Source organism: Arvicanthis niloticus, chromosome 1 (genome assembly GCF_011762505.2).
Source record: "Arvicanthis niloticus isolate mArvNil1 chromosome 1, mArvNil1.pat.X, whole genome shotgun sequence".
Classification (NCBI taxonomy): Eukaryota; Metazoa; Chordata; class Mammalia; order Rodentia; family Muridae; genus Arvicanthis; species Arvicanthis niloticus.
In genome coordinates this window covers 82236487-82249680 of record NC_047658.1, presented here as the reverse complement: position 1 = coordinate 82249680, position 13194 = coordinate 82236487, and the positions used below count along the sequence as shown (strand labels likewise).

The 13194-nt window shown below is 42.2% G+C and overlaps 1 protein-coding gene and 1 pseudogene across 3 annotated transcripts; one reads left to right on the top strand and one right to left on the bottom strand.

The window, feature by feature from the left end:
- Positions 1-291: 291 nt before the first annotated feature.
- LOC117724118 (calcitonin gene-related peptide 1) lies at positions 292-5426 on the top strand. 3 transcript variants are annotated; one of them, XM_076941276.1, is made up of 5 exons: positions 292-404; positions 1346-1440; positions 2204-2341; positions 4151-4334; positions 4854-5426. In XM_076941276.1, exons 2-4 carry the CDS (start codon positions 1355-1357, stop codon positions 4308-4310), a joined length of 384 nt encoding a protein of 127 aa, XP_076797391.1. In that variant the 5' UTR covers positions 292-404; positions 1346-1354; the 3' UTR covers positions 4311-4334; positions 4854-5426. The 3 variants fall into 3 exon arrangements, with proteins under 3 accessions (XP_076797391.1, XP_076797385.1, XP_034379608.1); XM_076941270.1 differs by lacking the exons at positions 4151-4334; positions 4854-5426 and adding an exon at positions 3029-4142 and having other exon boundaries at positions 292-389; XM_034523717.2 differs by lacking the exons at positions 4151-4334; positions 4854-5426 and adding an exon at positions 3029-4142.
- Positions 5427-11060: 5634 nt separating this feature from the next.
- LOC117717385 (large ribosomal subunit protein eL15 pseudogene) lies at positions 11061-11736 on the bottom strand (annotated as a pseudogene).
- Positions 11737-13194: the final 1458 nt, after the last annotated feature.

Here is a 13194-nt window from a genome sequence, read left to right as displayed (position 1 = left end):
GAAGAGATGAAATTTACCTTGACGTCAAAAGGCCTTCCAAATTCCTGCTAATTTTAAGGGTGGCTCTCATTGATTCCCCCCACACACACACACACACATACACACTTCCATCAGTGACCTCAATTTAAATTCAAATGGTGTCATCTTGCTAGATGCTCTGAGTTCTGGAAGCACCGAGGTGACGCAATCTGTCTGGGGCCCGAGGCCCTTCCACCTATTGGCTGCCTGGCACCCCGGGACCCCTCCCAACTCACCGCGGCGGGAATAAGAGCAGCTGCAGGCTCTGGGAGGCACAGGAGCCACTGCTCAGATCAAGAGTCACCGCTTCGCAACCACCGCCTGGCTCCATCAGGACCCCGCAGTCTCAGCTCCAAGCCACCGCTCACCAGGTGAGCCCTGCACAGGTGTGTTGCTCTACTTTTCTCTTCCTCTTCTTCTCCCTCTCTCCTCTCCCGCTATTGCTGATAGTCCTTAGTTTGTCTTCCTTTCCAGTCCCGGTCTCCATTAGCCCTATCCGGGGTGGTTCGTGCCAGATCCCAATCCAGATAGATCCCGACAGAACTGGTCCGCAAAGCCGCCTTCCAGTTTCGCTGGAGCGCAGGCTCCAGTCTCACCTTTCTCTCTCTCTGCACACCTGACCCACCAATCTTGGGACTCTGAGCTCCTAGGCATCACTCACGCAAGTCGGGAGTAGCTCTCCTTAGATGGTGCTTTCGGCATTCTCATTTCCTGAGAAATTGGTCCAGAGTCGGAGCCAAGCACTAATATGTAGCGAACAAGAGCCAGCAGCCGCAATTGCAAGCCCGATTCGGGACCCTGGGATTACAGAAAAATGTTTTCAGCCTGAACTTTAGACAGGTTCTTGTAGGCAACTGAATTGCCAGAGGGTGGAGCAGCTGAGCAGTGCAGCCGTCAGTTTCTCACAGATTTCAAGGCAGAAAGATTCCCTCTCCATGGTCTTTCTTTCTCACATTCTTAGGTGTCTGCAAAAGCCTCACGAAGGGAAGACAACTCTATGCGCTTCCCTGTGGAGATAGATGTAGAGACAGGAGACCCCTAGGACCCGTAGAATCCTTGAGACTGATCAACAATTTACCCACCACCACACTCATCCATCTGTAGGGCTAAGATTCTTTCCGAATCGTATAGGCTGCATGCCCACTGGACCTTAGAGTCTTCTCTGTCAATGAGGGAACAAAGATGATGAGAAATGTAGTTATCAGTATAAAGCCAAAATGTCAAGGAGTCATAGGCAGAAGCACACAGAAAGCCAAGTCCATAGGCTTATAGAATTTTGAACTGGTGCAAATAAATAAATAACTAAATAGCCATTCTTCTCTTGCAGGGAGACATCATGGGCTTTCTGAAGTTCTCCCCTTTTCTGGTTGTCAGCATCTTGCTCCTGTACCAGGCATGCAGCCTCCAGGCAGTGCCTCTGAGGTACGTGTAAAGACAGGAGTCCTACTGTCCTGGCACTGGCCAACTTCCTATCTGTTAACTACGGAGTACAGAATGCTTAAAAACCAACTCTCTTGTGGAAAATATATACATATACACACACGTAAATTCACTACAAACTTTTTCTTTTTTATTGGATATTATATTTACATTTCAGATTTTATTCCCTTACCCCATTCCTCTCACCACCCAGGAACCCCCCTTATCCCATCCCCCCTCCTCCTGCTTCTATGAGGGTGTGCCCCCAACTTCAGTTTCTGTCCCACACTTTGTCTCCATGCTTGCTCCCTTGGGTACTTCACTACAAACTTTTTTGATATAAAGATGGAAATATACAATTTTCAAACAAAGACAGGATATACATACATTTCAAGTAGCCTTTTAACTAACAAAATGATTTAGTCACTTTCCCCCACCCCCCATATTTAGTATCAATAGTTAAACATTTTTGCTCAATTCACTCCTTATGAGACATGAATTTTACTCTAATATGCTAACTTGCCAATAATTATTGCTGACTCTAATTTGTAGTCTGTTAATCTATTTCTCGTCTACTTACACAATGTATTTATTAAAATAAGCCCCCATTTCAGATTCAACACTAATTATTTTGACATTCAATTATGGCTGCACTTATCAGTTAACTTGCAAAATTCCTAAACTGGTGAGGACACTGACTCAAGCTTCTAGTGCAAGCGGCAGGCAGGGAATCAGAGTTGGTATTACACTTGCTTCCCCTCCACAGGTCAATCTTGGAAAGCAGCCCAGGCATGGCCACTCTCAGTGAAGAAGAAGCTCGCCTGCTGGTTGCACTGGTGCAGGACTATATGCAGATGAAAGCCAGGGAGCTGGAGCAGGAGGAACAGGAGGCTGAAGGCTCTAGGTAAGGCTCCGTACCCTGCCTAGCACATCCACAGGAAGGCAGAATCCAGAAGGTAGGAGAGAACGTACTGGTCACCTGGTTGCTGTTTAGCAGAACACAGGGGCTCAGCTATTCTCAGGCTCCAAAGAAGACAGAAGTCATCCGGTAAGACTGTGGTTAAATCACACTTAAAAGATTTGTTTCTGAAAGCACTTAAGAGAAGGTTTGGAATAACCGTAGAAATTAGTCTTCTAACACTGGGGAGAGTTCCTGACATAGTATGAGTTAAGAGTGGTAAAGCCTAAAGTCTGCAAAGTTGTCATTGTGGTCATAGGGCCAAGGAGAGCACCCCTCCCTATCCCTGCCTGCCTGTGTGCCCCAGCTTAGAAACAAACCAACCCTGGCCCGGCTCCTGCACTACCCAAAGAAAAGCATGTATTAACTAACCTACATCCACCCTGAGGAACACCCTGCCAAGCATGAAAGGTTGAAGAGTACATGGAATGCCAGAAAAGATCACCCTTTTCCTCTGCCCTTCCCCACATTCTCCTGGCCCATTGCACCCCAAGCCTTCCCAATAGTGTATGTGTGAACCAGCCTCCTACCACCCCATCCCAACTTCTAGTCCTGTGATTGGTTTAACCTGCTGACTGCCCGCAGGGTCAGCCCTGGTTGCATGGCACTGCCTCGCATGTCTTTTCCCTGCAGCTTGGACAGCCCCAGATCTAAGCGGTGTGGGAATCTGAGTACCTGCATGCTGGGCACGTACACACAAGACCTCAACAAGTTTCACACCTTCCCCCAAACTTCAATTGGGGTTGGAGCACCTGGAAAGAAAAGGGATATAGCCAAGGACTTGGAGACAAACCACCACCCCCATTTTGGCAACTAAGTTCCTCCTCTCCTAGTCTCCTTCTTGCTTTCTTCCCATAACTTGATGCATGTAGTTCCTCTCTGGTTGCTCTCCAGGCTACTACAGGTTGTTTTCCTGAGGTAAAGGATGGAATCTGGAATTTCCAGTGGGTGAGGAGAAAGGGCCCATAGGCTAAAAGAGGATCACCCAGGAGATGGCAGATAGCAAAGGCAGTCATCTGGCTTCCTGGTAGATTTTCTCAGTCTTGCTTCTGAAAATGCTGGTTGTTTGGGAAATAAAACTATTTTTCTAAAAAGACTTGAGCCATGGTGGTCATTGATCTAGTTCACATCTCAGGATTTATAGAGTTCAAGACTTGTGGCTAGAGATAGTCTTAGCCCTAAGGTTAAGCAGTCATAGTTTGGTGAGTGATGCCCACGACTCAGCTCAAGCAGTAAGAAGAAAGGCGACACGGAGCAGGTAAACACTGCTGGGACCAGATGCTCCAAACTCTATATTCTTCCTTCAGGTAAGACTGGGGTGGTTTCACTTTACTAAGGAGGGTCACTTGTGTCTGACTGGGATATGAGTCCTTGCAAATGGACTCAGAGGTGGCATCAAAATTCACTCTAGACTTATAAATCCTTGCTTATTTGTATTTATATGGGCATGGTTGGTGGTTACAGCCCGGTGTTCCATGGCCAGTAAACCCAAACCCCATTTGAATGCCTCTGGGGATGTGCAAGGGAAGTGATCACAGTTTTTCCCCTAATGGCCTTGTGATTATCTGTCCTGATAACCATGTTTGGGAGAAACACTTAAAGCTAATTGGTGCTTCTGAGAGCAGCAATATTCCCATGATAGTCCCATGGGGCAGACACCTCCCAACCTCAATGACAATATCTCTCTCTCTCTCTCTCTCTCTCTCTCTCTCTCTCTCTCTCTCTCTCCTCTTCCTGCCCCATCCTGAATATCAGTGTCACTGCCCAGAAGAGATCCTGTAACACTGCCACCTGTGTGACCCATCGGCTGGCAGGCTTGCTGAGCAGATCAGGAGGTGTGGTGAAGGACAACTTTGTGCCCACCAATGTGGGCTCTGAAGCCTTTGGCCGCCGCCGCAGGGACCTTCAGGCCTGAATAGATAATAGCCCCAGAATGAAGGTGACTTCCTTGTACAACTGGTAGGAAAATGGATGCCCACATATCTCAGGGATATAAGTCATACTCTGACGGTCACTGGGCCCATGGATCAGATTCCAGCTTACTGGTTTTTTACTCCCTCTCCTCTCCTCAACCTTTCCTTCTCCCTGTCTGCTTGCCCTGCTTCTCTGCTCTCTCCTGTGATGCTGTGCTCTAGGATCAGGAGATACAGAACCCATATATTCATCACTGTAATTGTGAATATTTTACCATATGGATTTGAAAGCCAATGGCATTATCCTTTTAGTATATACTACAATGTAAGAGAAGCCATAGGTTTAAGAACTGCATTGGTTCTCTACTGGGTATATAACCATTGGACAGTCACTTAACTTTCCCTGAGTATCAGTCCCCCCACCCCCTTTATAAACTAGAGACATCAACAGAACCTACCTCCTTGTATTAATAGAAAATTAAATGGAATAATGTCAAGAGCTTGACAATGAATATCTAAACTTTATTCTTTTTTTTTCCTCCTAGGTTACACAATAAAGATAAACTCTCATTCTTTTCATGTATAATTAAAGTCATGTGTATGAAAGGCTGATGGAAGACACATATTTGCATCCTTCTTGGTATCGGAAACCCTCTCCCTTTGACAGGAACTAAAGCTAAGTGCAGAGTAAGCGCATTATAGTTGCCTATTGTGCATTGTGTTGTATGTGATTCTGTATCCAATAAACATGACAGCATGGTTCTAGCTTATCTGGTAGCAAATCTGGTCCCCGTTAACCACCCCGTTAATGTTGACAACTCTGCTAAACTTCAAGGGGATCTGAAACCACTGCCTCTTGGTCTTCTGGGGACACATGGTAATGTGACTCAATGGAACCAAATGCTTAAAGAACTGTTAATATTGTCACTTGTGAACTTAATCAAAATTAAAAACAAATGTATTTTCGATATCCTCAAGTGGAGTCTTTTGCTGTTACTTATACTGTGTTTCACAAGAGAGCTTTCTACTATTCTAGGCACTGGGGATTTTGAGCAATAAACAGCAGACAAAAATTCCTGCTGCATGGTGCTTACATTCTACTTATGGGAGACTGAAGTGATATATACTGCAGAATCAGACTTTCTACCCATAGGAAGCCAGAATGTCATCCTTTCTGATGCTTTGTTTAATGTAGGAGTTTGCCAGTAACAATATCCCTTGTATCTGCTGGGACCCACCAGTGGCAAGTTGCTAATTGGAACCCAAAATGAGTGGGTAGCCAGTCTCACTGGTAAATAAGGCAGACTAAATCAGAGTCGGTTACATAGAAAACGCAGACTCTTCTATCACTGACGATTCCCTTAAGTACATATAGAATTATGTTCCTCCGGTCTATTCAACATAGCTGTCATTGTAAACAATGTGAACAACTGTCTCTCCTATGTCTAAAATGCAATGTGAACAACAGTCTCCGGAAAAACACTTGAGACACTGCAGTAACTTAAAAGTTCAAACTACTCTTTTCACATCCAGCCCCAGCATCTGCCTAGCTGCATCTCTTACCCTCCCGCATACTGGCTTGAGTATTTTTCAACTCTTGTATCACAGCATTCACCACTGTTAGTTCACAGTGGCTAGTGTCACTCTGCAGAGCACTTACCCAGTTGCCCCCTTCTTAATGTCACTCAAATGTTACTCAGGTCATTTTTCTGAAACCTACCCCCTTTAGCACATCTCTGTTTTGTTGGTGTTCTCCTTACCACTTTGTCTTTTACCATACCATAGTTTTTCTTACTTTGTTTACTGTTTGTGCCCTTCACCATCAACAAGGTACATACCACTAGTGATATGTCCATTTTATTAATTGCTCTTATGCAAGATACAGAATATTGTGCCTGGAGCAAGGCAGCACTCAACAAATAGTTATTGAATTGGTGAGTGAGTGATGTAGTTCAATCTTGCCGTTTATGCTTGTGGTTAAGTCTCAGCTTTCTTCTGGTCTGGTTTTCCTCAATCTTAATTGCCCAAGATACTCTCAGTTATCTCTTGGATAATAAATTTTTTAATTGCCATCTTCAGTGAATCTTCAGTGGCCATGAGTTTGTTAATAATTCTGTTTTCCTGGTAAAACCATTGTATACTACTTAAGTTTGTACACTGTCTAACTCCATCCTTCTTATTCATTTGATTAATTTATGATCAGCAGAAAGGCAAGGAACACAGTAGGCATGATACCTATGATTAGGCAAATAAGCTAAAAGTAAGGAAAACAAAAATATTTTAATAGTCTTGTACTTAGGGTTACTTCATACTTACACTGAATTCACACCAGAAACCTATGGATACTTTCAAGATGGCTCAGGTGTCCACAGAGTGCAAGAATAATTATCTCAAACCCTCAAACAGCATCAGGTTCAGTGGCTCAGAAACCTAAGAACCAATAGATATTAGCAGCATAGCAGGTGATATCACACTATAGGAACAATTACTTTCAGTGTGGATGCAGCATCACTGTTTACTCTTCACATGCTACATTGACCATCACAGGAAAGAGAGGTCTTCTAATGCCAATAAACAGTTAGGGATGCAATAAAGGAGTTAGAGAAAGGACTGAAGGAGCTGAAGGGGTTTGCAACCCCATAGGAAGAACAATATCAACCAACCAGACCCCCCTAACCCCCAGAGCTCCCATGGACTAAACTACCAACCAAAGAGTACACATGGAGTGACTCATGACTCCAGCTGCATATGTAGCAGAGGATGGCCTTATCAGACATCAATGGGAGGAGAGGCCTTTGGTCCTGTGAAGGCTCGATGCCCCAGTGTAGGGAAATGGCAGGACAGTGAGGTGGGTGGGGGAGCACCCTCATAGAAACAGAGGGAGGGGAATGAGATAGGAGGGTTCCAGAGGGGAAACCAGGAAAGGGGATAACATTTGAAATGTAAATACATAAAACATCCAATAAAAAAAGAAATAAAAAGAAGAAAAAAATCTAGTCAGGGATGCACTGTATATGCTGTGGCTAAATGAATAAATGTTCTCAACCCTTCACCATGCTACAGAATTATTATGTACTCTCATCCTGCCATGGCCTCATGGATAGGTAAATTTGACTCCTCTGCTCTTCAAAGACTCTAGGCTTGACCATATGACCTGTCGTAGCTAAAAGTATATTGTTGTCTAAAGACAAACAGAAGTCTGAAATGTGTTTGTGTAGTTGAATTTTGTGCTCCTGAGTTTTCTTTGTTGTCATGAAAAGAACACACCCAGCCTCATGATTTGCAAATTTATAGTATTCAAAAAGAGATATGGATCTAATTTCTAACCTTCAGCCTAGATTTAATTCCAGCCAGCACTACTTGAGCTCACCTCCAGCAACTGCCCAGAAATCCACAAGCAGGAAAAAGTAACATTCATAATCTACTGACCTTGACCTCATTCTGTGTTATTGTGACAACACTGAAGTACTTCATAAGATTTGGGAGGTTTAACTGTGTCTTTCTCAAGTTTATCTGTGGATACCTTAACCCAATAAAGTGACTACATTTGAAGATAGAACCTTTTAGAATCTAATTAAGGTAAAGTGGGGTGACAAGAGTAGGGTCCCAATTTGATGGGACTACTATCCTTTTAAGAAATGGAATGCTTTCTGTCACTCTCCTTATACACAGAGAAGATTCCAGCTGAGGACACAGTGATCCAGGAAAAGAGGTCTTAGCAAATACTAACCTGGATACTGTAGTTTTGGACTACAGTCACCTTCAGATGTGACACTAGAGTTTGTTATTTAAGCCACTCAGCCAGCGGGATTCTTTACAACAGAATGAGCAGATGGATGCAGGCAGTACATTACACTGGAGTAAACCTTTTCAGTGCTTATATATCTTCTATGCAAAGCCTTCTAAAACTCCCTCATTCTACTCACAGTGGTCTTATAGATGGCACACAATCTGACCCCAAACCATTCCCTCCACCTTTCTTCTTGCCAATGCCTGTTACACTTCCATTTCCTTGGTGACATTTTAGAAATAGGTATTCCACCCCTTTCTGTCTGTAGCAGGCTATCTCCATTTGAATGACTGGCTCAATGTGACAGGACTGACACCAGATATTTTCTCTTCTTTCAAGACTGCCTAAATACCAACTTTCCAGAGATGCTTTCAGCATACACAAAATAACTTGTCATCTCTACTCATGTGCTAGGTACTATATTAAGATTTATTTTGCTTCCGGTTTCTGTCTGCGCCGGGAGCTGACCTTGTGCCACAGCTCTCCATACCCAAATACCACTGGGAGGGAGCTGGTCTCCCAGGAGTGCTGACACACTTGTAAACACAAGTAAGACCACCACTTCTGCTCAAAATCCTGGCCTAAGAGGGATGCACCCAGAGCCATCAGAACACAGGAGAAAAGAAACAGCCTGGGATAGAACCCTTCGGGTTTCCCTCTGCTCCCAGAGCTGACCCTGTGCCACAGCTCTTCATACCCAAATTCCTCCCTGAGAGAGCTGGTCTCCCAGGAGTGTTGACACACAGGCTTGCAGGAGGGACAAGCCGCAGTCAGAGATAGCAAGATCAGCTAACACCAGAGATAACCAGATGGCGAGAGGCAAGGACAAGAACATAAGCAACAGAAACCATGGCTACTTGGCATCAACCGAAGCCAGTTCTCCCACTACAGTGAGCCCTGGATACCTCAACACACCAGAAAAGCAAGACTCTGATTTAAAACCATTTCTCATGATGATGATAGAGGACTTTAAGAAGGATATAAATACACTAGTAAACAGGTAGAAGCCCTTAAAGAGTAAACACAAAATTCCCTTAAAGAATTACAAGAGAACACAACCAAACAAGTAAAGGAATTGAACAAAACCACCCAGGATCTAAAAACAGAAATAGAAACAATAAAGAAATTACAAAGGGAGACAACTCTGGAGATAGTAAACCTAGGAAAGAGATCAGGAGTCATAGACACAAGCATCACCAACAGAATACAAGAGATAGAAGAGAGAATCTCAGGTGCAGAAGATACCATAGAAAACATTGACACAATAGTCAAAGAAAATGCAAAATGCAAAAAGCTCCTAAACCAAAACATCCAGGAAACCCAGGACACAATGAGAAGACCAAACCTAAGGATAATAGGTATAGAAGAAAGCCAAGATTCACAACTTAAAGGACCAGTAAATATCTTTAACAAAATTATAGAAGAAAATTTTCTTAACCTAAGGGAAGAGATGCCCATAAACATACAAGAAGCCTACAGAACTCCAAATAGATTGGACCAGAAAAGAAATTCCTCCTGTCACATAATAGTCAAAACACCAAATTCACAAAACAAAGAAAGAATATTAAAAACAGAAAGGGGAAAAGGTTAAGCAACATATAAAGGCAAATCTATCAGAATTATACCAGACTTCTCAACAAAGACTATGAAAGCTAGAAGATCCTGGGCAGATGTCATACAGATCTTAAGAAAACACAAATGCCAGCCAGGCTATTATACCCAGCAAAACTCAATTGCCATAGATGGAAAAACCAAGATATTCCATAACAAAACCAAATTTACACAATATCTTTCCACAAATCTAGCCCTACAAAGGATAATTGATAGAAAACTCCAACACAAGGAAGGAAACTATATCCTAGAAAAAGCAAGAAAGTAATCTTCTTTCAACAAACCCAAAAGAAGCTAGCCACACAAACATAATTCCACCTCTAATAACAAAAATAACAGGAAGCAACAATCACTATTACTTAATATCTCTTAACATCAATGGACTCAATTCCCCAATAAAAAGACATAGACTAACAGACTGGATACATAAACAGTACCCAGCATTTTGTTGCATACAAGAAGTGTACCTTAATGACAAAGATAGATACTACCTCAGAGTAAAGGGCTGGAAAACAATTTTCCAAGCAACAAGCTGGAGTGGCCATTCTAATATTGAATAAAATCAACTTTCAACCAAAAGTTATCAAAAAAATAAGAAAAAAAATAGAAAGCTGTTGAACATATATTTGAATGTGTTTTAGGAAAACCAGCTTACATAGTGAAGGAAGCCAAACAAACAAACAAACAAACAAACAAAAAAACCCAAAAAACCCCAGAAAGCTGGTGAAGATGTAATTGAATGAGGAGTTCATGTTCCAGATCCAACAAGCAACAGAATTTGGCAGCTTTGGCCATGTGGTTCTGGTTTTAGAGTCAAGGATACTGGAAAGGGGTTGTTGAATCACCCCTTATGACTAAGGAAAGTTGATGAGGCCAGGCATGTGTCAGGGGTGTCCCTGTATGGAGTCCCAGAGATGTCATTACATGAAGCTGTGAAGGTGAAGACTGGATTTCATTGGAGACCCCAAGAAGTTAGAGATGTCAGAGCTGTGGGATACCTGCTGAGAGCTGCTGACAGGGAGTGGAGCCAGCCCAGGAGGAAGAGGTGTGTTGAAGTCAACAAAGCTAAGTTGGAGATCTGAAGAGCCTTTTGATATCAGTCATGGAGATTCAGAATTTGGAGTCTGTCCTGCTGGGTTTCAGTCTTGCTTCAGTCCAGTATTTCCTTACTGTGCTTCCTTTCCTCCCTCGTGAAATGGTAATGTGCATTCTATGTATGTTGGAGCTATGTGGTCTGCTTTATAGTTTTGATTTTACAGGGGATTACCGTTAAGAGATTATCATGAGTCTCTAAAGAGACTTTGAACTTTTTTTTGACTGTCCTAAAATTGTTTATTGGATATGAATTATACAAATGTCATGTGTATTAGCGGTAACGGTGGAGCTGGAGAGTATTGCGCCTTCTCCAGGCTGCACAGCGAGAACCACCAATAGTGTGGTGGAACTTGTGGCCCTTTCCAAGGCCACGGCTCTTTCGGCCAGCAGATGTCAGCCCACGCATCTCTCTGTGCTTGTGGACTGGTTTGGTGATCCACTGGGTGTCAGGATTTCTTCTGATAGCTTTATGGAATGGATCAATGAGGATAACCTCGAAAAATTTGTATGTGGAATCTTCACCAACCCAGTAGGAATTCAGGACTCTCAAAGCTCCACAATGGCACCTAGCTCTCTCCTCAGCAACAGACTGAAGGCTTCGGGCAAATTTCAGCTGGTTAACACCATGGTGGACAGGCTTGCCGTAAGTTGCACCCTTAGGAACCGGGCGTTTGCGACCACCACGGCGGACACGAATCCTGTAAATGACATAACCTTGCTTCGCCTTGTATCCCAATTTATCAGGCCGGGTGGGGCGGGGAGCCCTGTGCAGCGCGGAGAGCTGGCGGTATTGCCAGCAGCAGACCCTCAGAAGAAAGCGCGTCACATCGGACTGCTTCTTCCTCCATAGCTCCTGGATGTATTTGTATGCACCCATCTTGGCTCACCTGATGGCTGCCGCCAGAGGAAAGGAAGAAGCCTTTCTCCCACAATCCCTTTTTTCGACTTTGAACTTTTAAACAGTGTTGAGACTGTGATAGACTATGGGGACTTTTAATATTGGAGTGAATCCACTATTGCATCATGATATATATGACTTGAAGCCTATGAGTGTTAGAAAGAGGAATGTGGTGGTTTGAATAGGAAAGGTCCCCATAGGCTCATATATTTCAAATGTTATTAGGGAGTGATTCTACTTGACAGGGATTAAAAGGTGTGGCCTTGTTGGAGGACGTGTGTCACTGGGGGTGGGTAGGGTTTGTGTTTCAAATGTCAATCCAGGCCCAGTGTCGCTTTCTTCTTACTGCCTGCTGATCTGGATATAGAATTCCAAGCTCCTTCTCCAGCACCATGCCTGCCTTTGTGCTGCCATGCTGCCCACAATGCTGATAATGAAGTAAACCTCTGAAACTGTAAGCAGGTCCAAATTAAATTATTTCCTTTACAAAACTTTTTAAAAACCACTCATTAAAAAACATTATTATGGTAAAAAAAAGATTTATTCTTACTTACAGAATGCATCAGTTTCTAAAATAAATAATTGTATTATTTCTTTTCCGTGTTCTTCTAGTAGCATATAACTGAAAAGGTAAGTCATATATATTTATAACTATTTTCCTTAATTTTATAAAAGTTCCTAGAACATTGTAGGTCTTTGATAATTAATTAATTAATTAATTAACTGTAAAAATTTTAGTTTTTTTCACCCCTGAGTTCATTTTTAACAATATAGTATCTTGAGATGTACTAACTTTGTTTTTCTAGTTTTAGCTTATCATAAAATTACAACTTTTCTCACTTCCCTTTCATCCCTCTGAACCTGATCATATATGCATTTATGCTCATTCAAATTCGTGGCCTTTTTTTCCATTCCTTGTTGTACACACATGTATGTACACACAAAAATATTTACATTTGAAATATAACCTGCTTGGGGTAATGTTGCTTGCATGTACGTCTACAGCGATGACCATTTGGCATTGGCTATTTTAAATTAAAACTGTTGTTTTGACTTCCAGCTTGAGAGTTATTAGGAAGAACATTTTATGATTTAAAATAATTTAAAAATTATACATCAATCTTTCAAATCTAGGTTTTGGTTCTGTGTTTCGATAAAGTTGTCTCTACAATATTTTATTTGCAAAATTTATGAAGACCTTATATAAATGCTTAAATAAGATCATTTGCCATACATATTTTAAACAAATGTAAAGTATGTTTCCTATGATAGAAATTTTAAATCTAGAGTAGTTTATCTAAATATAATCTATGTATGTAATCACAGTGATTAATTTCATTGTTTTGCATGTTATTTTATAAAGATAATCCTAGGAAACTAAAATAAGACAATAAAGTTTCCAGAGGCCACTTTGTTCCTGTGATTTATCTTTTGTATTTCTAATATCATACAATATATATTTCTTATTTGAAAAGCCAACTTTCATGAAACA